The 26,164-nt window shown below is 37.4% G+C and overlaps 1 protein-coding gene across 8 annotated transcripts in view; it reads right to left on the bottom strand.

The window, feature by feature from the left end:
- Positions 1-7,492: 7,492 nt before the first annotated feature.
- Positions 7,493-26,164, bottom strand: part of AGFG1 (ArfGAP with FG repeats 1) — a 73,963-nt gene continuing 55,291 nt past the window's right edge. For 2 of the 8 annotated variants that reach the window (XM_030327233.1, XM_030327240.1), the window contains exons 6-14: positions 25,325-25,444; positions 22,916-23,125; positions 21,185-21,365; positions 18,053-18,132; positions 17,750-17,842; positions 12,709-12,756; positions 10,720-10,878; positions 9,449-9,540; positions 7,493-8,853 (exon numbers count right to left, since the gene is read on the bottom strand). In XM_030327233.1, coding sequence (XP_030183093.1) covers positions 8,794-8,853; positions 9,449-9,540; positions 10,720-10,878; positions 12,709-12,756; positions 17,750-17,842; positions 18,053-18,132; positions 21,185-21,365; positions 22,916-23,125; positions 25,325-25,444 — 1,043 coding nt within the window. In that variant the 3' untranslated portion in view covers positions 7,493-8,793. The remainder of the gene's footprint in view (positions 8,854-9,448; positions 9,541-10,719; positions 10,879-12,708; positions 12,757-17,749; positions 17,843-18,052; positions 18,133-21,184; positions 21,366-22,915; positions 23,126-25,324; positions 25,445-26,164) is intronic. The other 6 variants (XM_030327234.1, XM_030327237.1, XM_030327235.1 and 3 more) reach the window with 6 other exon arrangements.

Genomic DNA, 26,164 nt, shown 5'->3' with positions numbered 1-26,164 from the left:
TCCAGGGCTGAGGGAATCCTACATCACCATTTGGAAGAGAACTCATTTTAAAGTTGAGGAACTGAAGGGTCTAAATCACAGGCCCAAAAGTCAGTTAATGGCAGAACCTAAGATCTGAACAGAGGAAAGGGCTCTAGGGGATTTCTTTTCGAAGATCCCAAATCAAGTTCAGTAAAGACTGTTAACATACCATTAAAAAAAAAAAAAAAAAGGACAAAAGAATTGTAATCTCTTCCCATTAAGTGAGACTAAAATAAACATTAGTTTTCCCCCAGGAGGAAGGGAGGGGATACTGGTGGTCAGGGTGGAAATACCGACTCTAAGGGAAGGAAATTTTCTTCTGGGTTCTGGTGATGGTTGACAACAATTTAAACAGAAATGTATACAATAGTCAGGATGGATACAGAGCAAATAATAATGACTACCTACCAGGAGGATTGGGGCGTAAAGAGCTGGGAGGCAGTTCACGATTTTACCTGTTATATTTCCATAGGTAATAGAGTCGGTAAAACCTAATTACAATACCTACTGTCTTAAAACCAAGCTAGATCAACACGTGACTCAAGAAAAAAAATGTCTTTTGGGGGCGAAAAATCAGTATTGGAAACTCAGTGAAAAACACGTGCTTTTAAAAGATGAGGGGCGCCTGGGTGGCGCAGTCGGTTAAGCGTCCGACTTCAGCCAGGTCATGATCTCGCGGTCCGTGGGTTTGAGCCCCGCGTCGGGCTCTGGGCTGATGGCTCAGAGCCTGGAGCCTGTTTCCGATTCTGTGTCTCCCTCTCTCTCTGCCCCTACCCCGTTCATGCTCTGTCTCTCTCTGTCCCAAAAATAAAAAAATAAACGTTGAAAAAAAAAAATTTAAAAAGATGTTTTGCAGGCCTCCGTCAGTTAAGCATCGGGTGGCTCAGTCGGTTAAGCGTCTGACTCGGGTTTCGGCTCAGGTCATGATCTCACGCTCTGTGGGTTCGAGCCCCACATGGGGCTCCATGCTGGCAATGCAGAGCCTGCTTGGGATTCTCTCTCTCCCCCTCTCTCTCAAAAATAAACTTAAAAAAAGTGAGCTAACATTAAAAAAAAAAAGTTTCGCAATGTGTAGACAAAGTGAGAAACACGAATGTGTCATTAATAAAAAGATTAAGCTGGAAGTAGATGCAGGAGCTGCTTTGCAGACAATTCATGCTATGCGGCAATTAAAGAGGCTACTCTCAAATGGTACACAAATTGAGGAGTCTTTATTTTGAAAAAATTCTTCCAACAATATTTCACAATGAACAGAAACTTATTAACCAAATTCACCTACCAAAGGGTTTTAGAGATGGGGACGGAATCAGCCTGTGAGTTTTCGTCCAACTCCTAAAATCATCTCCTGCACTGCTCTTCATAAATGTCAGCATATTCACACCCCTTCCAAGGCCTGGCTGGCTGGCGTTAAGGGTCTCCCGTCTTTCAGAGGTCTCGCGGAGTCCTCTCCCCTCCCTAGGCTTAGCCTGAAGGTGCTACGGTACCCTTCACCATCAGTTAGCAGGGCTGATATCATTCCTCATAAACAAATGACTCCAGGAAGCAAGTCCTGTCTTGACTAATGGTAAGTGGACGTTAAGAAATTCTCTGGAATCGAATCTTTTGAGGAGTGAGATTCAGAACCTTCAGTTATTTCCCAAGTCTTCTCTAAGGCAAAGGGGAACTAATTTTGAAGAATACATATGTGGTGGTACCAAAATAGATTTTGCTATAGTAAACCCACACCATTTCTTCTTAAATATAAGGTACATTCTAAGCCAATGTGTAAGGACAGGTACAATACCAACAAGTAGTAACAGAAAATAGCCCCAAAGCACACTTTTAGAAACTTTCAGGGTCGTGGGTGGGGACAATGGAAAACTTATGGTGCAAAATGGGAATGAACTTGCACAACCTCTTAAAGAACTGACTGAAAGAAAACCTTCAAAGTTCAGTTAGAAAGCGTAGGATTTTTCAAATATCTGTACATAGTCAATCCGAGGGATTCTCCCCCGCCCCCACCCCCTTAAACGGAAGAATTTCCTAAATGGAAGAAGATAATAAACAGCTGGCGAGCCTCAACATTGAATGAGGTCTGTTTTATTGAGTTTCCAGTCAGGCAGAGTCAAGACTTATCTTCATATATGCACAAGGATAGTCTCAATTTAATAATATTTTTTAGTAGAAAAATCTATACAAATACTCTTCAAAAGGGATATCCATATAATGAAACCCTGAAGCCATCGAAATAATGAGTTAGAGCTGGAGGTGCTAATATGTAAAGATAACCAAGTTAAATAAAAAGAGCCAAGTTACAAAATTGTACATTTAAAATAAGGGAGGACAGTGAGAGGAGTATATATGGAAATAGAGGCGTATGAAGTAAATAACATTTCTCAAAGACTATACAAGAAATACAAGAAACTATATTCCCCTGTGGTGTGGGAATGAAGCCAGAGGAAGGAGACGAGACGTAATTTCTCACTTTATACCCTTTATATATTGCATAATTTTTAAAAATCACAAGCATGTATCATAACGTATAAAAAAAGATAAAGTCTTTAAAAAACCTGATTGTACCCACAGCATTCTATGAAACATTGACTATACAGCATCAGTTTACAGTCCTTTTACTTAACGGTCGTTTCCCTCAATGCCTTTCACTTAATGGTCATTTCGTCAAAATCAGAAGGCTCCTTGGGTGTGTGCCTCCTCTAGCTCTCCACTCAAGATTGAGGGAAAATGTTGAGAATTTAGAGTTTAAATCTTAACTCTCATTGCTTGAGCTGTAGCCAGGATGACACCTACTCAAGATTCCAGAGAACCAACGAAAATATGGGTATTTTAATCACTTCATTAAATATTTTATCCGGGATCATGTTTCCTTTTTACAAAAAGCCTGAGTCACAACATTCTCTTTTCATTAAACTCCACAGCCCTTTGAGTTGGACAAGCACAGGTTTCAAAAGTACATTCAAACACACGTTGAATTCTGATCCAGGGGCATAAAATCAGCAGAGTACATAGAGGCCACAAGTTTGAAAAGAAACGCGCTGTTGGTGAAAGTCTTGCCTGGAAAATAACACCATCGATTCAAAGCCTACGGGACTCCAAAATCCGACCGGTGCAGCGGCGTCATGAGCACCTCTCACGCAGACACAGATGCATCGCTTTAAGGGTCTTCAAACACATCTGAACGTTTGAGGCTAAGGAAATTGGGCGGGCAGGCTAGTGACCACTGGAAGAACGGATGCCCTTTAAAACCACTCAAAACCCAAGTTTTTAGGACACTGTGCTGGTCAAACAAAACAGGACTGCAGACAGAATTCAGACTTTCGCCATGAACGTACTAGCCCTACCACCAGCACAGTGACTGGATTTCCAATACCAGGCTTCAGGCTTCAGAGTACTTGGGTCTTTCCAGATTAAATGCGTCAGTGCCCCGAACATTTCTACACGAGGGCGAGTGTCCGTATGCTTGCTGAATTAACAATAGAAAGCAAAAGCCTCTTTAAATCTTGGCTACAATCACCAGCAAATTTACCAGACGGGCCGTGGGCTGCGAGAGGCGAGCCGGAGCCGGCTCGCAAAGGCCTGGGCGCCGGCTGTGTGCCTCCCAACTCCAAGCTTATGACGTCGGACGGAGAGGCGACAGCAGCCACAGCGAGACCATTTCCACCACAAATATCAGTGAACAGGACAAAACAGGGCCCTTTTTCACGAGATTTGAAAAAGTCTCACCAGCACAACACTAAGAATTCCATCTTGGTCACATATTCACTTGCTCAAATACACACTGCAAAATTTTAACTGAGGATATTATAATGTGCTAAAATACACAAAGAAAAAATTAACGAGGATGAATCCGGTATGATAGGCTAACCTTACACAAATTTTAGTAACAGCATCCTTTAGACAGTAAATGTTAAAACTGTCCAGGGCACAAACCTTAGCCATCCAAGTTGGAATGCTTCACAAAATAGGAATCACTGTGATACTTCAGATGCCTCTCCAGTTTAAAACAAGCTCCACTAATTACCTCATTAATTTACTTGTGAAATTTACCAAAAAGCCTGGAGAGTCAAGTATGCTGATTTCATCAAATTCTGAATGCAACCCAAATTAAGAAGCTGTGTTAGGTATATGGGATGTAGACACGCATGCTCTTGGAATTCCAAAAGAATTTTTTAAAGGCTACTCACACACAAATATGACAGCCTTTCAACCCAGCAACGAAGTATTTGCTCCCCGGAGCAACAGCCCTGTCATCAGCTTACCCTCCCTGTGCCCTGCTCCTTGCATCCACTTCCAGGATCGTGTACTACGTGAAGAGCACTCAGCGAGCATCTCATACATTGAAAGGGCTCAATAAACCACCACATTACTTTGAAGTCATTACGGTTTTAAAAGCGGACCTTCTTCACAACGCTCTCCTAGGGATTGATTTTTTGATAGGAGTCTGAAACTGTCAGTGGAGGCCAAAGATGAGGCGAGTCATTCTGAACACCAGTTCAGAGAAGGAGCATAAACGTGTGGACGAAGAGGGCGCAAGAAGCAAGGCACAGGGCCTGCTTGGAAATGGAAATGGGGTATTATCTCAAAAAAGCATGTTTTAGGGGCGCCCGGGTGGCTCAGTCGGTTAAGGGTCCGACTTCAGCTCAGGTCATGATCTCACGGTTCGTGAGTTCGAGCCCTGCGTCAGGCTCTGTGCCGACAGCTCGGAGCCTGGAGCTGCTTCAGATTCTGTGTCTCCCTCTCTCTCTCTGCTGCTCCCCTGCTCACGCTCGCTCTCTCTCTCTCTCTCAAAAATAAAATAAACATTAAAAAAAATTTTTTTTTTAAAAGCATGTTTTAGAGCATGCCAACAGCAGCAGCAACAAAGCCAGAGTTGGTGGTGACTAATTACTGTAAACCATCTTTTAAAAAGTCACTTCAAATGAATTTTAAAACATTTTGTTTAAATGAGAAGCAACAGCCAGTGCTCTCTTTAAAAACGAACAAGGTATAAAAAGCCACCGGTGGGAAAACCATAGCAAACCTCTTTCTTAATCAGTAAACATATTCCTTTAATTGTAACAGTGCACTTCTTGGAGGGTAGTGAGAGGAATCTACTTTTCATTAAAAAAATTCTTTAACTATAGCTAAATTATTAACTATAAACATAAGAGATAAAAAACTATTCACTTTGAATTTTTCTTCAGCAAAGTATTTAAAACATTTTTTAAATAGCTATTTGATAGTCCCCCAAAGCAATTACCCAATTTCAAAGTGGTCAGAATAGTAAATGATTCCAAAATAAACATCCATAACTTGTAATATCTGAATTTGTAATATCCTTCAAGGAAATATTCACCAATTTCATCATCATTAAAACGATTTCAAATAAAAATAGGAGAAAATCCAGAAAACAACACTAAAAATGTTTGCAGTTTCACCTCAAATTTCCATTTTTCCCACCACGCAAAGAAAAACACTTCGAAGTTTAAGGAGTGGTATGCTTACAGAAATTTAAAAGTGTAGCGCAGCGGTTTTCCAAGTGTGGTTGGAGGACTTGTGCAAAGTCCCCAAGAGCCAAGTGTCAAAACTATTTTCCTAACAATACGAAGACGTTCTAGGTCTGTTTCACTCATGACTTCCCAAGTGCACAGTGGAGTTTCCCAGCGCCCGCACGCCACGTGATACAGAAACAGCTGGAATGCCAAGTAGTAGGAGAATCTCACGGTTTCTTAAGCCAGGCATTAGAGATAGGCAAAACATAAAACAATGTTCTTCTCATTCATTAACTGTTGTTGGAAGACAACAATGTTTTATTAAAAAAGGGCATTTATGTTGACATGCAATGGGTTTATCATCGTTATATTTAAATGAATGAACACGTCTGTTAGGTGCCTCAGCATTAACTTCTAATACGGTCGGTAATTTCTGATCGGTACAAGCTATATAAACAAAAGCTTTTTGGGCGTCCTGAAAACTGTACGAGTTATGGTCCTGAGACCAAAATGTCTGGGAACTGTTAAGTCCTGCCACGGTGGGGCAGCCCGTTCCTCTTCTCTCCATTGTGCCAACTTCTAGGACTGGTGCCGAAGACGGTTATGTCCTGGCAGCAAGGGCAACCCACAGGCGGAGAGCACTGACACGCTTCTCCGAACTGCCAAAAGGGATGGTTTTAAGGAACAAAGTGATTGCCTCATCTCTGTGGTCACAAAAACGAGCATAAAATATGCCCTTAAACTGTATCGACAATGTTTGCACCCTAAAAGAAAATGTTCTTCCCAGAGCAAAGACGGGAGAGAAGATCTGATTCAACCAGTAAGCCAGAAAACGTGTAGGTCTTCAGCCTCGTCGCTTTCGAGGATTTTCTCCTCTTTAGCACTCAACACAATTCTGATGGTCTACAAAAAACCAAAAGCAAATCTGAATATGAAGGTTTAACAGAAGTGGATTTAAATCCACATTAAAGCTGGATCACTTTTTAAGCTAAGCATTTGGGTTTTATAAGCACTCATTTAAAGTAGTAAGTCAGTAACTGAGAGTTCTCATTTCATTACAAACTTCAAGATTTACCCAGAAAAAAAAAAACAGTCTTTAAAATTATTTTAATAACAACTGTTTAATTTACTTATTTCTCAGATGGAAAGCCTGGTAGGTTATTTTGGTAATGGCCTACAATTATATAGCATAACTTCGTACATATGAATTGCCTGGGACCCAATACAATCTAAAGCATAGAAATTCAAAGACATTTCCTAAGTATTCCCTCCATGAAAGGGGGGCTGGAGGGAGACCCCAAACTGTAGGTATTCCAAGTATACACCCCCACGCACACACCTAGACTCTTGCCACATTCACTCGATTCTAAGCGAAGAGGCATACTGTTCAAAAAGGGGCCGGGATTTCCCAGCCATCTTGCTCATCAACCACACGTTCGGTTGGAGACACAACGGACAGCAATGCTGTGGCAAGTCTGAAACACCACACAGACTTTAAGATAGTGCAACAACTCATGTAGTCACCACTGGAAAAGGTATTCGACACAAATAAATTGTCTGAAGAAACCGACGTTCACTTCTTTTAATACTAAAGCTTTTTCCGAAACGTTCACTCATTGTAAGATGAAACTTTTCAAACACGTATTACATATTTGTATATGTGATGTTACCTTTTCTTGATGACACAGAGTCCTAGTGACAGACCACTGTCAGATGATGATGTCATACGGCGACATCCTCTAGGCTGGCCTAGCTGTCCTTATACTAAATGGTCAACAGTTTTCCACAGCTTTTCTGTATCCTTCCAAACCACCACTTCTGAACTTAAATATGCTATGGGCTGGTAAATCAAATGATCAAACTTTCGCATAAAAACAAATGCATGAGCTCTAACACGTAGAGACTCTGTGACTCTTGTGCGTTGCTCAAAGGCATTTAAGAAAAATTAAAATTCCAAGTTTCTCAGCTGTGTTCGGTTTTGAGGCGGCTTCTAGATTATGACCTGATGAATGAGGCATCACTGTACATAAATATTTAAACAAGTTCATGTCTTGAGTATTAACAAAAAGATATAACCTAACATTAGTATTGTTTCCTTTTTAAACAAAGTATTCTATAACTTTAAGGTAACACTGGGTTCCAGGTTGTTTCCCCCCAGAAATGAACATAAATAAATGTCCTATTTTAACAATATCAGTTTATCCAAACAAAGGAAAAAAAAATGAGGTGCAATCATGTCACAGTTAATGCATGTCTGCTTCCAATACATTCAAAGACAATATTTTTGTTTAAAAATCAATAGTTAAAATAGGACTTCTGCAGTCTGAGAATTCAAGATACTTAAAAAAATTTGTAAATACACATACATGCAAATTCTTCATATATACAAATTTTCACAAAATTAAGAAGTTGCAAAGAAATTAGAAGGATTACGGTGAATCTGACAAGCTACATTTAAATGCTTTACCACTGACATATTCCTGAATATAGCAGTCATAGTAGTTTTAATAAATTTTCTACATGGCCTTTTTATAAAATTTTCTCTTTTAGACATAAAAGTTAGTCACTAGAAGTCTTCTGAAATTCTAATTTAAGAATTCAAGATGTTCTCAATTCACTACTCATATTTTAAGGCCACTTTGGTAAAGGCATTGCAGCAAGAACACAAAAACGATAGCATATTTTCTAATATTTATTTTTTTCACCTGCAAACTGTAGCAAAACATGATCAGCTTTATTATGCAGACAGGTATCCCTCTACATTTTTAAAGAATTTAGGTATGTATAAATAGAAGAGCTCTTAGAAAGGAAAAATTCAAGAATGAATAAAACCTTCCAATTTTGACTTTGTAACTTTCCAGTAGCAATGGTTAAAATGATTTTAGGTCATTCATTCCAAGATATATGACAGCACCTTAAAAGTGGCTGATCTATTTCCCCAGTAACATTTCTCACATAACAATGTGTTAAAGTTACAAATACTGATATGCACAAATAGCTAATTTCTAAGAAAAATATGTACAGTACTGCAGCATAATGAATGTGGTATCTGCAATAACTTAATATTAGCCAATTTTTAATATACATGATACCGCTACCTTTTCTGCCAATTCACAGGTTAAAAGTTGTTACTGGAGCCCTCTGTTTTGCACATATTACCTGGTGTTTAATACACAATGCAGGCTTTTTAAAGACTTCTCTTGTGTTTAAAGCTAAGATCAGTGAAACAAGACAACAGTGCAAGAGGCGGAGAGATGTAATGTGACCACGTAAAAGTTCGTTCCAGTAAAGTGTCTATATAAGGCTATAAGAAAGGATTGGTTGATGAGCTTCCCGTTGGAAACTGTCCTGTTGGTGCACCAGTCTAAAGGAAAACATAAGATGAAACAGACATGTAAGAGTGGTGTATGTGGGGAAAATAGGAAAATAAACTTTATTTGATTAACTCTGATTTAATTAAACAGTATTTACATTAGAAATTCCTTTATAACTACTGGCAATTACATTTATTCATTACTGTTATCAGCAACATATTATAATAAAACTATTAGGTGGTCTTTAATACCCATTACTTCATATAACTCTCATAACAGATTCTCAGAAAGGACTTGGCCCTTAAGAAAATGCATTTATGATTCAAACCAAACCTCCGACTTCAAGCCCTTTTCATACTGTTCACTAAACCTACAGCCACTCATAAAATGTTATGTTGACAAGAAAGCAGACAAGTCTCAAGTTCTAAAATAGCTTATTTACTGTCCATGTTTTGATCTGCAACTGATTAATGTGTGGCTTTTAAATCACAAAAGGATCGTGCATGACAGCCGTCTCAATCTGTAAAATCTCATCACATGACATCAATAGAATAACAGCATCTAGCAGAGTCACATCCTGCTTTTCCTAATCTGCAAATAATACACAACAACTTATGCAAGTGCTTAAAACTGTGTCTCACTTACCATAAAAGGATTACTAGATACTCCAGCAGCTGCAACTTGACCAAAAGGGGTTACCACTGGCTTGCTTTGTCCAAATGCTGCAAAACCTGCACCTTGTTAAAACAGAACCACCAATTATCAGCCATACCTTTAAGAGACAATCTGATAACTTGTAAAACTTCAGAAGGAGTTTCAGAGGAATTCCCACCAGGGCAATAGTAAAGTACCAATATGAAATTGTTGAGTCTCATGCTCTTTCAAATACCAGAGACAGAACTTCCTGTGGCACATCTCAAAAGAGCTTTCACACAGCTCCTCAGAAATGGTTAATTCTAATCTTTCTCAGCTACGTCAACTGCTGCCATTTCAAAGGATGGAGTTAATAGATGAGCCTGGGACGGACTATCTGAGACGGGCTCTGAGTGCAACACAATGGTTTCGTGTGAACAGCGCAGTATTCCTTAGGAAATATTTTATCATTATGGCTCTGCCATGGACCCGGACCCAATTTTTACCTGACTTCAAAAAAGAAAACACACACTTATAATTTAAGAATAATCTTCAGGGGCGCGTGGGTGGCGCAGTCGGTTAAGCGTCCGACTTCAGCCAGGTCACGATCTCGCGGTCCGTGAGTTCGAGCCCCGCGTCGGGCTCTGGGCTGATGGCTCAGAGCCCGGAGCCTGTTTCTGATTCTGTGTCTCCCTCTCTCTCTGCCCCTCCCCCGTTCATGCTCTGTCTCTCTCTGTCCCAAAAATAAATAAACGTTGAAAAAAAAAAAAATTTAAAAAAAAAAAGAATAATCTTCAAATCTACGGACTTTCAAACTTTAGCAAATGAACTTAATGGGTAAAAAAACCAACCCTGGTCTCTACCGAAAGTTCCTGAAAACAAGTAACAAACTCTATAGTTACCTAATTGGAAATCTGGTCTACACCACCAAAATAAATAATTTATACAAAAAATACACACGCAAGGTCTTTTAAAATCAAGAGGAACATCAGAACATAGATATACTATTAAGACAGACACTGGGGATTCTGAGAAGAAGGGGTAGTCTTTAGAGAGTCTCTGATTTCCCCTAAATCTATAACCTGGTTACAAGATCTCACCAAATCACTCCACTTTCCAAGGCCCAAATCACCAAGGGCGTCTATATTCGCGTGGTAAACGTTAGCAGACAATGCCAATACCACGGCATTCTTTAGACGAGCCTCTTTGTCCAAACATACAGCGTCACGATACACGGAGGCCATCTGAGGTGGACTTACAGCTAGTCGAGTGCTGGATCTTACCATTGGGCTGTTGAGAAAACGCTGTCTGCTGAGGGAAAGCTGCTTGGGCCGGGAAGGCAGGCTGCTGGAAGCTGCCACTGAAGCTGGTGGGAAGACTGTAGGGCGCAGGAGTCCCGAACCCCGCAGGCATGCTCATGGACGCGGTGCCAAAGGTCGCAGCTGACAGAGAAAGCAAGGGCTGATCATTTCCACACAACAGAGCAGGCTTTGTTTCTCATACCACATATTACAGAATAATTTGCCTCGAAAAATATTAAGGTGCACGTTAAAGGCATTTTAAATTCCAAAACTCTTAACAAAGTTAGCAGGAAGCTTTAGCACTCTACAGCTGAACACAATCGATAACATTTTGTTCTCCTGAAACCCAACGAAGAATAAAACTATCATTTGAAATCACAAGAAAACTTCTCAAAATAATTATAGAAAGTTCAAGTCTAAATAAATAGCAGTCAACTTTTAATCATGATGCAATTCACATGTATCCTAGCATACATTTTTTAGTTTCATTTTGCTATATACGTAAAATGGCCCAAAATTTAGTTTTGTCCACTGAACTACTATAATGTAATAAGGTATGTTCTGAAAAAAATTTTTTTAGACCTCTAAAAAATAGTTCACCAAAATTAACAAGACTTATAGGAGAAATGGGGTTAGAAGCAGGCCACTCAAGACCTATGCAGCTTTGTAACCAGAGCCCAAAAAGGGTAGGAGGGGGAGGGGTTTCTCTAATAAAACTACCCACAAAATTAAAAGAATATGTGAGGTTCCCAATACATCAATTCCAAAAGAAATATATATGGATACCCATTTCTTGTTTGGAAGATAAACAGACTGCTCTGGATACGGGGTTTAAGGTTAGGACTGCTGAGTTAAAGAAATTGGGGCAAAATGCACAAAGACTGAAAATGAAGTGAAATAAGCATTCTTAGAAAAGATGGATGTAGGGTGAATGAGCACTGTGATCAATACCGCATTGAAATCCATGTGTGAACAACCAGTACATATGTGGTAATGCTGCCATCCTTCCCCCACTTATAAATTACTTATAATCGAATCTGCATCACAGAAACACATGTAGTAGTAAAACAATTTATTACTTACTACTAGTGAAGATTAAAAACAGAACCTTCTGAATAATGTCCTAGAAAAAGTCTCAGTAAAGTAAGAGCCAATAATGGTGCTTTTAATACGGAATATTAGTAATTACAACAGTGAAATAGTGTTGGCATGATGCTATCAAAAACGTGGCAATTCACTGAATTTCCTGATATAAAAAAACTTACCAATTTGACCTCTGATTTAAGGCATAGGAATTAATAACTAAAAATGTCACATAGACTTATATTTTATTGAAAAAAACCTGAGAGTCATGTTACAGATACTGCCCAAAGTAATCTTCATAATCCTATTGTTTATATCAAGGCAATTTTTCTCAATGAACCTAATTAGAATGCCAAATTTCTTGAAATTACTATTGATGACAAAAAGGAAAAACAAGCCACTAGGAAGCAAGTGAACTAAAGAATAATAAGCACACTGCAAGGGAAACAGAAGGGTTTCATAACAGACAACAACGCACTGACAAACTTTGACAAATCACTTTTAAGAAAGCACTAAAAAGCGCAACTTGTATACAGTTAAGCAAAACCAAACTCCATGGAATAATGTGGTAAAATGGTTTGGTGTGTCGAAAAGGTGTCAAAGTACTATGAAATCAAACTCAAGAAAAATAATCAAAAAAGCTATTAACATTCTAATGTGACCATGGAGGTAAGCAACAATGCTTTTCAGCGTTAAAAACAAATCACCACAATTTTCATGTAACTTTAAATATAATGTAACCCCGATGCCACACATCCATGCCCACTCCATTTTAAAACATGGAAAAAACTCAATTCCACATGCAGGGATCCAGAACACTAGCAGAAGCTTCCACAAGCAGGTAGACAGATTGCCACACAAATCTAGGTATTAGTTGTGGCCACCTACCAAAATGAGCGTGAGGGAACACTTGAGAATGCATTGCTCCAGAAAGGCCTTACGGAAAGCCATAGAGAGACCAATGTCAATTAACTTATGGTTAACTATTGTCAAAACAAATCTGTTTCATTAAAAACTTTTAAAATTAGAATACACTGTTACAAAGTAGGTAGCATAAGAATACATATAAAAACATATCCACCAAGAGTTTTTTTAATTTCAACTATATTCACGACACTGTAATATTTAACCTGTTTGAAGTAAAAGGGAGATCGCCAATAATAAATACCAGAAAAATAAATATCAAATGAAAAAAAACATTTATGAAATCCACTTTTAAATAAATGCTAACGTATTTTAAGTATCAAGATACAACCGTGTCCATAACAAGGCTTTGTAGGTCTCATGAATTACACCCCAAATTGCTATTCGCAGGATCATCTAAAATGATCTAGAATCTACCTTTTGCCTCTAGAAAGTCGGATCTTGCAGACAGCACCTGGATGATGTTTGACTGTTTTCTTTACAACTCTGTACACTAACTAAAAATACATAAAGATAACTCAAGCGAACTACGTATTATGAAAGGGAGAAATTATTCAATGCAGTTCATTAGAAAGGTAAGTGCAACTTTCAATTGAAAATGTTAATGGCTGAAAAGAGAGATGAGAGAAGTGCATCTTCTGCAAATCTTACCTGGCATAACTGAGGCCAGAGAGGTTACATACAAATAAACGTAATGAACAGAAAACAAGCTTAGGTTGTTAAGTACTACAAACTTTTTGTTTGTTTTAACCTTCTGGAGTGGAATTGTTTCTAAAATACAGGTCCATCTATGTATGCTTTTTACATTAGCAAATTACCAATTAAATTTGGGGAAACAGAGCAATTGGGAGAGAAGAGTGGTTGTGAGTCTTGGTTCTGTCATTTTCTAACTACAAGAGATTATGTAACCTCTACAGGCTTCAGTTTCCTCATTTGCAAATAGAGGGTACAGGTACAGGGATAACAATACCTTCTTTGTTTACAAAGCTGCAGTAAAAATAAATTTAACAATAAAATTTTTAAAATGATGTAAATATTCAATGAATGTATTTTACTTGCAAATCACTTTAAAAGATGTGTACTTAAAAGATACACCAGTACTGTGTTATGAATTCAACAAAGAGGTAATTCGGGGGAAGGATTCTATAATAAATAAGGTAGGTCACTTTATGTTTATCTCCTTTCGTACAGCACGTTAAATCTCTTGAGAAGTTCTACAATAAAATGCAGGTTAAATTGTTTATACCAGCATTTCCCATGTATATCTGAGCATAGAACCCTTTCCCATGAAGTATTTGATAACATCTCGAGAGACATGCTGTACAAAATACACTCTGATAAAAACTGACCTTTAGTCAACAGTGACTGTGAACCAATATTAATTGCTGCTGCCTCAGCCTGCAACAACGATGCCCTCTCAAGTTCTAGCCCTGGAATGCTGTAATGCCCATTCTGGATGCACCACCATGTATAAGGAATCACAAGTTACACATTATTTTGTGACTAGCTTCCTTTATTTTAGCCTGATGTTGCAGCATGTCTGCTTCATTATTTTTCGTCAGTATTTCATTACTTTTTATTATCAAGCAAATTCCATTGTATGATTATAACACATCTGGTCTACCCCTTCATCAGTTGATGGACATTTTGAGTTGTTTCCTCCCTTTGGCTATTATGAATAATGCTGCAACGGAACATCTGTGCGCCAGTTTCTATGTGGACATACATTTTCATTTCTCTTAGCTATATTCTTAATGAGTGGAATGGGTGGAACCAGTGGAAACTATGCTAGTTTAGAAGAGTTCTAGGTACAAATATTTGTGCCATTAATTAATTTTGAACCCTTATTAAGGCAAACCCATCAAACCAGTCTCCCCCTAGATAATAAAACAAGGACACTAGCCTAGATGCTACTGTGATTTTCAGCTCTACATCTCTAGTAAGTTCATCTCCTGGGGGGTAAAAAAATCTTTAAAATCTTTGTTCATTCATTCATGTGGCTCAGTCAGTTGAGCATCTGACTCTTGATTTTGGCCCAGGTCATGGCCTCAGAATCGTGGGATCGAGCCCTGCGTCGGGCTCTGGAGCTGCATGTAGAGCCTGTGTAAAGGTTCTCTCTCTCCTTCTGCCCCTCTCCCCTCACTCTCTCTAAAATTATTTTTTAAAAAAATCATTCATTAAAATGAAGTTAGGGAAATAATAAAGACTTTTCATTCCACAGCAAAGGAGAGATTGAAGAGTTTTAACAGAATTTCATAATAATTGAAAACTGTATTAAATCTGTTAGATTTAAGGTCTCAAGAGCCCTCTTTTTTTAAAAAAATGCTATTACAGAATCCTAAAATAAAAAAGGTCTTAGGCCATACTGGCTGATATCTTAATGAAAGTTTCTATGTAACATGGCAGAAGAAAATTAAAGCCTCGAAGCTTTATAGATGCAGAAGAAAAATTATTAAAATATATATTTTAAGAAAGAAATGTTATCAGTAAAGTGTTTTACCTTTTATTATGCAATCCGTCTTACAAAAGCTACTTCAAATGGAATTCAACAATATATTTGAAAGCAACAAGAAATATTCCCTAAAGAATATTAATTTTGACACTGGAAATTCCTGAGCATAGTGAGCATAGTGTATTTGTCAAAATGTTGCTCATATTTCAACTTCAATAGAAACACATATAGCTAACATTTACTTTTCATCAATTCTATAACAATTTAATGAAGGTGACCAATGTGATAAATCAAAGCAGTTTATAAAGAGAAATTTTTTAACCTTGAAATAAAAATTTATGGACACAGATTTACCTTTCAATAAATTTTTCTTAGCCTAATACTAAAATTACCTTATATTATCTGAACATATACTGTATGTTTTATATTAATGTACATCTTATATAGAACCTTAACTTTAAAGGACTTTCATACTCTACATAAAATAAGCAAAAAAATAAAAAATAAAAAGCCCTTAATGCTAATGACATAACTAACTTCAAGGTAGTCATGAAAGGAAAATAATAGGAATGATTTACCATACAGGACAATGCAAACACCATGCAAAGATGATTTGTAGCATCTAAATTCTCACAAAAACCCTGCCAATAGGAGAATATTACTCACATTCTATAGAGAAGGCCAACAATAGGGCTCAGAGAAGTTAGATCAATACAAGTTTTAGCCAAGGCACAATTTGAATTTCCATCTTTCTGTTGTCAAATGGGGTTATGATAGCTATAAATGTTTCAACAGTATCTTGTCAATAATTTTAAACACTCAACAAATGTTAGTACATCTTTCTATCATCTTTATTCACCACACAACTAATATATAAAAAGCATCTTAAGATCACCCAGCAAGTAAATACTAAATCAGGATTTGAACACAAGTCTGGCTGTACCCAAAACATATCCACACTTAACTTTTCTGAGCCTCAGTTCCCTCAGCTGTCAAGGAGTGATTAAAACATTTATTTGATGAGAACTAAAAGGATTAAACGACACAGTGCACAAATCCCTATGTGACGTGAGACATTTTACAAATTCATTCCGCCAAGTCAAAATAGCATGCTAAGAAACGGAAATGTTACATGTATCATAACTGATGAATATTTTTGTCTGAAACACATAGAAACGAAAACAATCACTGATTAGGTATACTTGAATTCTAACAAACACAAACCATTTTTTAAAAATTATCTGTGAAAATACTTATTAAACATCGATCATGCGAGATACCAACAAATTATGACTAAAGACATTTACGTAAAAGGAAAGTTATAGTTCAAACTCCATTAATACCACAATTCTTACTCTTGCCTATGACAGAGATTTACTAGTAAATACCAATTCTTACGGCACAAATCATGTTACAAGCACCTTACTCTTTCCAGATTCCACACCAATATATGCCATACGCTGAAAGCTTTAGTTCTAAATGCACCGGGACACATACACAAAAACAGAGCTGGCCAACTTGAGGTTTACTGGGTATCCAGCAACTCCACACACACTTGCTGACGCTCCAAGGTACTGGCAAACAGTTCTGGTGTTCAGGTTGATAAGACAAAAATCAAAGAGGCTCAATACAAAAAAATATGTGGCTGGCTTGCAGTATGAACCAAAAACAAAAAAAAGGGAAGGAATAAAGAGGATTAAAAAATTATCAAGAGAAAATATTAAAATACCATTCCCTAAATCAAATCAGGTTTGTGTAAGTTAAAAAACGTGAACACTCTAAAAGAGATAAGCACTGGAAAAGACGTGATTTTTAAGACCTCATGTAACAAAGCTCATTCCTTCCTTGCCATCTCGTGGAGAGGAAAATAAGAAACAAAACAACTTCTCGTAAGTTTTTTCTATTAAGACTGAATGAGTAGTAACCAGTAATTCCAAAACCCGATCACCAAATAAGTCAGAATTTTGGTGTTCAAAGTCCCACCTTGGTCACAAAGTGGCTGCAGGGCGCAGGGCTCTAAGGAGGCCTCGCCTCCACACTTGGGCTTCCTCACCTGAAGAATGAAAGCAGGGAATGGGGACCAGGGGGCGCTAGAGAATTTCTAGGGTTCCTCCCAAATATTAGAAGTCCAGGATTTTATAAACTTTCAGCTAGCGTAGGTCCTTTTTTTTTTTTTTTTTTTTAATGTTTTCACATTTATTTATTTTTGGGAGACAGAGAGAGACAACGTGAGTGAGGGAGCGGCAGAGAGAGAGGAAGACATAGAATCCAAAGCAGGCTCCAGGCTCTGAGCTGTCAGCACAGAGCCCGACGCGGGACTTGAACCCGCAAACCCGCGAGATCATGACCTGAGCCGAAGTCGGACGCTCAACCGACTGAGCCACCCAGGCGCCCCCAGCTAGTGTATGTCTTTATGGACAAACTCTTCCATCCACTTCCCATTCACTACAGTAACAAAGAAGAGCTTTATTTTCTGATGTTCTTCCCATGATGTCTTTGTAATAAATACCTTTTCCAAAGCTTTCTGTTCTATAATCTATATTTATTTCTTACCTGTTGCTCCTCTGGCATTGGTCTGAAATGGATTTGTAGAAGATGCCACAGAAGGACCAGCAGCAGCAACAAATGGATTTGTGGAAGGCGTAGCTTTAAAAAATTAGAAAATATGCTATGAAATCCTAACATATTTGTATTCAGTCATTTAAAATATTTGTTCATACATTTATGAAGACCAGAAAACTAGAGCTTTTGGATAATAAATTGTTGCTCTGACTGCCTTCCAGTACCCGTAAGAAAATGTTCTACAGTCTACACAGGCTCTTTAGAAAATCCGGTATATACACCGGAAACACATACCTCCAAATGGAGCAGGCACACTTGAAGAAGCAGGCTGTGTCTGTGCAGAAGCACCCACGGGCACTGTTCCAAAAACATTGCTGAAAATAAATACAGAAAGAGTTCTTTTTATTTATTTTTTAAAGCAAGGCTAATCTACCTATAGGGTGGCCATAAAATGTGGAAACAGGCTAATACTGAACACATCATGTATCACAGCTGTTCTTAAACTCTGGAGTCCGGTCTCATTTACATTCTTTTTTTTTTTTTAAACTAGGCTCCCCGCCCAACATGGGGCTTGAACTAAGGACCCTGAGATCAAGAACCGCGTGCTCTTCTGACTGAGCCAGCCAGGAGGTCCAGGACTCATTTACGCTCTGAAATGTTACCGAGAACTCCAAAGAGTCTTTGTTTAAATGTGCTATATTAACAATACGTCTATACAGAAATTAAAATGGAAAAATTTTTAAATCTCGTACTTTTAAAATTAACTATAAAGCCATTATACACTAACGTAAGTAGCATTTTTAGGATAAAGAAGTATATTTTCCAAAACGAAAGGAACTTAAGAGTCACAACATTTTTGCAAATCCCTTCAATGGCTGGGCTTAACAGAAGATCAATCTCCTGTAATATGTCGTTTATGTAAAAGTGTATGAAAAAAACTGCTCTCATAGACACCTAGCTAAACAAACTAGGAGAATCTGAATAGTTTCTTCAGATACTTGTGAATATTTTCCTTGACATCACAGCCAAAACGACAGTGATAATTTCCTAAAGATTAGCTACAAAATGGAATTTGAAATCCTATCAATGAACTCCTTTCTGCTCTCTGAAGTAACATCTACTAATCTATCTTGCACTTTAAATGAATCTTTTACCGTTTTTGTATCATTTGGGAAAATATCTGATACAAATCTTCCAAATGTTAACAATTTCCTTATACAAAATCAAAAACTATCACTGCTCATCTTATCAAAAAGTAATGTAAAGCTGTCGAGTTCATGATGGAGTCAATAAATTTTCCAAAATTCTTTTTTTTTTATTTTTTTATTTAAAAAAAATTTTTTTTTTCAATGTTTATTTATTTTTGGGACAGAGAGAGACAGAGCATGAACGGGGGAGGGGCAGAGTGAGAGGGAGACACAGAATCGGAAACAGGCTCCAGGCTCCGAGCCATCAGCCCGGAGCCCGACGCGGGGCTCGAACTCACGGACCGCGAGATCGTGACCTGGCTGAAGTCGGATGCTTAACCGACTGCGCCACCCAGGCGCCCCTAAATTTTCCAAAATTCTAATATTTGCTTTGGAAGTGTGAATTTTATCAGTTATTTTCCTTAAAGTGACAGACTTCAATTATTTCATTTTTGAGAAAATGTGTGCCAAATATCCAAATCTGAATAACCATGGTTTATCAGTCTTAAGGAAAAATGGCGTTCCATAAAACAAGTGGCTGGTTCATTCCACAATTTAACCACACAAGCTGATTTTCCGGAAGCTACCTACCATACTTCAATATGCATCAGAACCACGTGATGTATACCTTATCTGAATACACAGCAAGTTAAGAAAACATTATGTAAGGGTCAAGATTTAATAAAGTTAAATTTCTTTACTGTTTCATCAAGAATATTTGTAAGAATATATACATAAGTCATGGGGACGTAATGTACAGCATGGTGACTACTGTCAATAATATTGTAGTTCCTACTTCAAAGTTATCAAGAGAGTAAATCCTACAAGTTAGCTTTGTGTGGGGATGGACACGAACTACATTTACTATGATCATTTCCCAGTGCATACAAGTATCAAAGCATTATGTTGTACACCTGAAATCAATGTTAAATATCAATTATACCTCAATAAAAAAAATTAGAAAAAGAATATTCAGAAGAAAAACAACCAAGACTATTCACAAGTAAAACTGAAAGTGGTATAAGAAATATAGTGACTATTACATGACTAGGACAGTTGGTGTCATGGCCTTAGTCTGTGCTATGGCACTACCAAGTTTTTACTTGCCATTGTTTTTGTGCCATCAATACAAATGTCAAATACTGGAAACACAACTAACCCCTCAGAATTATTATGAATAGAGTTTGAAATTCACAGACCCCTTGGAAGTGTCTCAGGTACCCCAAATGTTCCATGGACCACACTGTGGACCACTAAGATGCTGTAATATAATACCAATAAACCATCTGTTAAATATACCTCTCTGTTTCCAGACTCTATGGTTACCTTGCAATAGGTCACGACTGTTATCTAACATAGACGATCTTAATGAAAGAAAAATAATAAATACTCTAAACTGTTCTTTGGATTCAATTTTTCCCATCTGGCTGTAAAATTAATTACTAGAGAGTCCAAGTCATTAGCGTTACAATCCTCCCACTTCTCCCTAGAAAAGATGCTAAAAGAAAATTAAAAAAAAACAACAACAACAAAAAAAACACCTCAGATAACAAAAGAAAGAAGAGACAATCTACAGGACAGAAAACACTTGGATAAAACACTGCACAGCTAAGTCACCTATACTTCTGGGTCTGTTCCTTACTACAAAATGAAGAAGTTACAATTAGAAGTGTTTTTAAAGATCTATTGCTGTTAAAATGTGTTAGACTTCCTGCTGCCTAGAATTCCTTCATTCCCCACGAATCTGAGCACAGTAATGGATACGCTATGTGTACCAGCGGGACACCGAAGAGATACAGAACGGGGTCTTGAGTTCTCTTGCAAACATATCTAAAAATGTTTATTTACAACTAAAGCTACATGTTACTTCCAGTGTTTAGTCTTCATGACTGAAAACTGTACCTTAAAAGTATATAATTTGCTAAATGGATTCTCTGCTCAGTATAATTAAATCCGTATATAACTCTCCATTTTGAGACGTGTACATACTCTCAATTACACTTCCGGGTTCAAGGAAGAGAAGTAACAAAACCTTTGCGTAAGTAAGATAAAATGGCAATCACTCAAGGATTACATGTTAATTAGCAGATTAAACTCCGTTTCTGCAAACTTACAAAAATATTCAAGAATTTTAAAAATGTGTCCCCAAACAGCCATTATTTAACATCATTATTCAGCGTTGAATTAAAAAACAAAAAAGAGAAGACACGAAGCAGGAACACGGACAAAGACAAGGTACCTGCTAGCGTTACTTGTGGAAGTATACGCGTTACTGGACGTGGCCGCGGAGCTGAAAACGCTGTCGAGTTCTGCCAGGGCTGCGTATTTGTCTGAAGATGCACTTGACTGACTGGGAACTGAAACCACAGAACCAACAGGAGGTTTACCTGTGGTCCCAAAACCACTCCCCTGATCACCACCTATAAACAAACAAAAACAATTACACCGAAAACTTAGTTATTATGCTTTCAATTTACCAACCACATGTGCCATGAAACACATGCAAATTTAATTTTTCAAATTTTTTAATTTTAGAGAGAGAGCACACGAGCAGGGGAGAGGGGGAGGGAGGGAGGGAGGGAGGGAGGGAGGGAGAGAGAGAGAGAGAGAGAGAGAGAGAGAGAGAGAGAGAGAGAATGAATCTCGAGCAGGCTCCATGCTGCACATGGATCCCACGACTCTGGGATCATGACCTGAGTCGCAATCAAGAGTCGGGATATTCAACCGACTGAGCCACCAAGGTGCCCTGAAACATGTAAATTTAAAACTACTTTAATGCTAAGCGAATAAATAGACAAGAATTCTGTAGTCTTATCTAATAAACTATCTACAAACTATTAGACAAGATTAATTGCTATACACACCACTGTGGTAAAGACAGGATACAGTTTCTGTAACAAAAACTAAGGTGGGGCACCTGGGTGGCTCAGTCAGTTAAGCATCCAACTGCTGATTTCAGTTCAGGTTATGACCTCACAGTCCGTGAGTTCAAGCCCTGCGTCCTGCGTTGGGCTCTACACCGACAATGCGGAGCCTGCTTAGGGGATTCTCCATCTCCCTCTCTCTCTACCCCGCCCCCCACTTGCGCGCACTCTCTTTCAAAATAAATAAACTGAAAAACAAAAAGCAAAGAATCTGTACCATTGTCTAAATTATGCATAAGGAGCAAATTCTCAAAGTGCTACATTAACATCTCCAAAACAGGTGCGTGTCATTCAAGTGAACATAAAAATTTCTAAAATCCCAGACCTAATGATAACAATCCATTAATAATACCATCTTCCCAGGGTTTTCCATGAAAAAAATTAGAGACAGTAGTACAAGGAAACATTTACACAGCACTTATTATGTGCCAGGCACTGTTCTAAATGACTTAGATGTGATAATACATATGAGCTCAATGCTATTACTGCCCTATTACTACTGGAGATGAGAAAACAGCTACAGAGATTCAGATGCAGAATCCAGTCCAAAAGCAGACCTCTACTGTTCCCTACCACACTATGCATTCTGAGAGGCAAAATACTGGCCTTAAGATCAAAACCAGGTATAAAAATATCCTGTAAAACGAATGGCTTTTAATACCAAAATATTAATAGTAAATATAGCTCAAAATGAATATATTATAAAAAACAACCAAATAACGCTCCAGTCAGCATTATTAATTGGATTTGCTGGCCCTCTATAGCCTCAGAACAGTGAAGCATGCTTTCTAAGACAAAATTAAATTTTGTCAATTATTTTCTTTTAGAATTAGAAGTTTACAAATAGTTCCTAGTTTTCTAGGCCTTCCAAAAGGCCTATTATTATTTCACATCAAAAATGTGCCGAATGGTCATGAACATTTAGTGTACACAGAATTTCTTTACAACTAAAAAAAGCATAACAACCTTAAATTGCAATAAACACAACCGAATTCAGAGGACTATGTTATTACAAATTTGTATTTATTTTGTGTAAAGCTTAATACCTTGCCCAGCACTAAAGATATTGTCTAAATTAGCAAGTGCTGCGTATTTGTCTGTAGTCTGCAGACCAGCTTTGTTCGTTGAAACTTTACTAACAGCTGATGCTGTTTGATGACTCTGGGAAGTATTGAAGGTTCCAAAATCAGCACTGGAGGATTTGGGGAAGTTATCAAAATGAGCAAAATTAGCATTTACTGATCCAGCACTTCCACCTGTAACAGAATAAACAGAACACTTGAAATTTATAGACTTTTCCCAAAATCCTTTGATAGATTATATGATCATTTCTTCCTTAAGTGTTCTATAAGCAATCTTACATTCTTAGAATTAACAACTGGCAAATGGTATTCAACTTTAATCTTCTATTTACGTATGACTGTAATTTGGGGAACTAGATTTTCAAAGATCCTGGCAACATGGAGCGTAACAAATTTCTATGTGTAATTATCTACCCTGAAGTGAAGACTATAATTCACAGAGGAGTAACTCCATGCTTGCTGGGTTTCAGACTTAGTTACCTTAATATTCATATATACATATATATATGTATATATACACATTACACGTATATATGTTAATATTCATATATACGTGTACACACACACACACACACTCTCTCTCTCTCTCTCACACATATATATTACTATGACCTTTTACTAGTTCTCCCTAAATGGACTTCCATCGACAAGATGCAAAGTATTTTATGCTATAAGCTCTTATAGCTCCAATGGAGATCTGGTGGCAACAAATCCCAGAGCAGAGATTTAAAATGTTTAAGATGTACTGTTTTGATCCACAATTTCTTAAAAAGTGGTCTTTGAGCTCTGGAACTTATTTTACTTGAAGAGTTAATATTTAATTCCACATAATAATATTGTAATATATATACAGTATCAGTAAAATCGCACTCTATTATATAGTTCAAGGAATAAAAATTATAGCATACAATATATAATCTTTTGAGACTTATAAGATCATAATTCATCTAATGGTCTATTGTACATCCTGCTAAGATTTTGAAGACTGTTCTGGTTACCAGAGACTTTCCTAAAGCACTACCAAAAGACTAAAGCCAGGATATTTCATTTTATGCTTTTGATGCTATACTGTTGGTATTAGTTCTTTACACCTACACATTAGTTTCAGCAATGAAAACAGTATATACATTACAGCTATGTATTAAAGTAACAGCAAAGCACAATTAACAGATATTTTAAAAGCAGAAAGAATACAGCCCTATTTTAAAAAAGAGAACACAAACACTTTCCCATCAATCAGTGGATTACAGACACTCTAAAATAAATATGGATAAAATTTCTTCCAGGAATAAACTCCAGTCCTTTGCAATTAAAAGTAGTATGTGCTGGTATTTTAAGACCGTGGTCTGTTACAAGTAGCTGGTGAACACAGTACACAATACTAATCTTTCACAATTTTTATGATGAAATTTATTTCAAATTATTAAAAACTGAACTATTAAATCAACTCTTTAACTGTACACTATTGTGCTAAGTCTGAGCTTAGTAACAGTGAAGACACAGAAATGAGAGTTTCAGAATGATTACTATTAAAAGATGAATAACATTCTATAATCGAAAAATCCATGGAAAAGCATAACACATACAAATCAGTAAAAGATGCCTACTTGACAACACAACTTACTGTTGGAAGCCTGGAGAGGAAAAGCTGAAGTAAATTCACCAAAACTGCAGCTAGATGAAAGCATTCTAAATGCTGGACAGCCAGAAATTATGTAAATGATGGAATTTAAAGAAGAAAAAAACAAAGAAAAGTGAAAGAAAAGGCTTTATAAGACAATACACAGAGTTAAAAGTTGAAAGAAAAGTCATCAGCCAAAGATCTCAACAAGGGTTCAACGGGATTCTGGAAACAATACTTAGTTCAGGGGAGAGTACTCACTGTCCAAAGCCCAATTCCTGCACAGAAAACTACTTCCAAGTCTGATTAAAGTGACTGTGAAATAATCTACTCTTGACTAATAGACTGACAATATTTATTGTCTCAAGCTTGCTGCCCTGAAAATTACTTACGTTTTTATTTCTATGGAAGCAATCAATTAGCTTCCTTTACTCAAAGCCTAAACCAATGTGTTCTGTGAACCTAACAAATTTTGAGGACTGTAACGCTCCTGTGCCTAAGAAATTTAAGGAAGATTCATATGCAGGAAAAGGAAGAGAACAGACACCGTGAATTAGACAACACACCAAGGAGTTCAAAAAACCAGATGAACACAGAAAAAAATAAAGATTTCAGGTTTCCCCAGAGCTTTGTAAGATAGAACTATTTTTAAATCAAATAATTATAGAATTTAAGTTTAGAATAATTTTTTAAACTACGTGTAGAGAGTTTTGTATGTCAAAACGTTTACGCGTGACGCGGAGAAGCTCTACCTGGAGTTTGGGGCTGAAAAGGAGAGCGACTTGCTGTGGGGAAACCTCCAAAATCACTCGAGCCACTAGACTGTCCAAATGCACCAAAGTTTGCAAAATCTGCATTTGCAGAGTTCTGAGCTGTAAATGGTAAGGAACAATATATGTTAATGAATATGAAAATTATAAATGAAAAATATGACAAATGAATTTAAGAATCTTATGAGAAGTTTCTGTTTCACAACTCACTTTAAAGAGAATTCATTCAGAATCCAATTTTAAATCCTGCCAGTGCTGATTTAACCCAATGCCAAACAATTCATTAAAGGGTAGCCAAAAATTTCCCAAAACACTTTGTACAACAATAAATTTGTGTGACACAATACCCTTTGAGTGACCTCCGGAATAGTACTGCAAAAGTGACTCTACTAAAGGAAACTCTAAGAGCATGAAATATATGAGTTACAGTAAAGCAAACTGAGATGTAGGATATAGATTACATTCTGGGAAACTCAGATTTAAAATGGTGGTGAGTGATTCATCAGCTTTGTGAATCTAAAATAATGATACAAAGAAGTTTAAATTTCATTAATATTCTTTTTGGGTTTTTTTTTTTCCTAAGTTTACAACCATCTCACATCATGGCATGTAAAAATGAAAAAACTTAAATGTTTAACAAGGACATGACTGCCAAATAAATCACAGATAGTCACATTCTCTTCGAAGGCTGCTGTTCTGGGGAGTCTGGGTGACATCTGACTCCTGATCTCACCTCAGGTCATGATCTCATAGTTGTGAGATCAAGCCCCGAGTCAGACATGGAGCCTGCTTAAGATTCTCTCTCTCCCTCTCCCTTTGCCC

Source organism: Lynx canadensis, chromosome C1 (assembly GCF_007474595.2).
Source record: "Lynx canadensis isolate LIC74 chromosome C1, mLynCan4.pri.v2, whole genome shotgun sequence".
Lineage (NCBI taxonomy): Eukaryota > Metazoa > Chordata > Mammalia > Carnivora > Felidae > Lynx > Lynx canadensis.
Note: the sequence above shows the minus strand (reverse complement) of the source record. Positions and strands in the feature narration are given on the sequence as shown.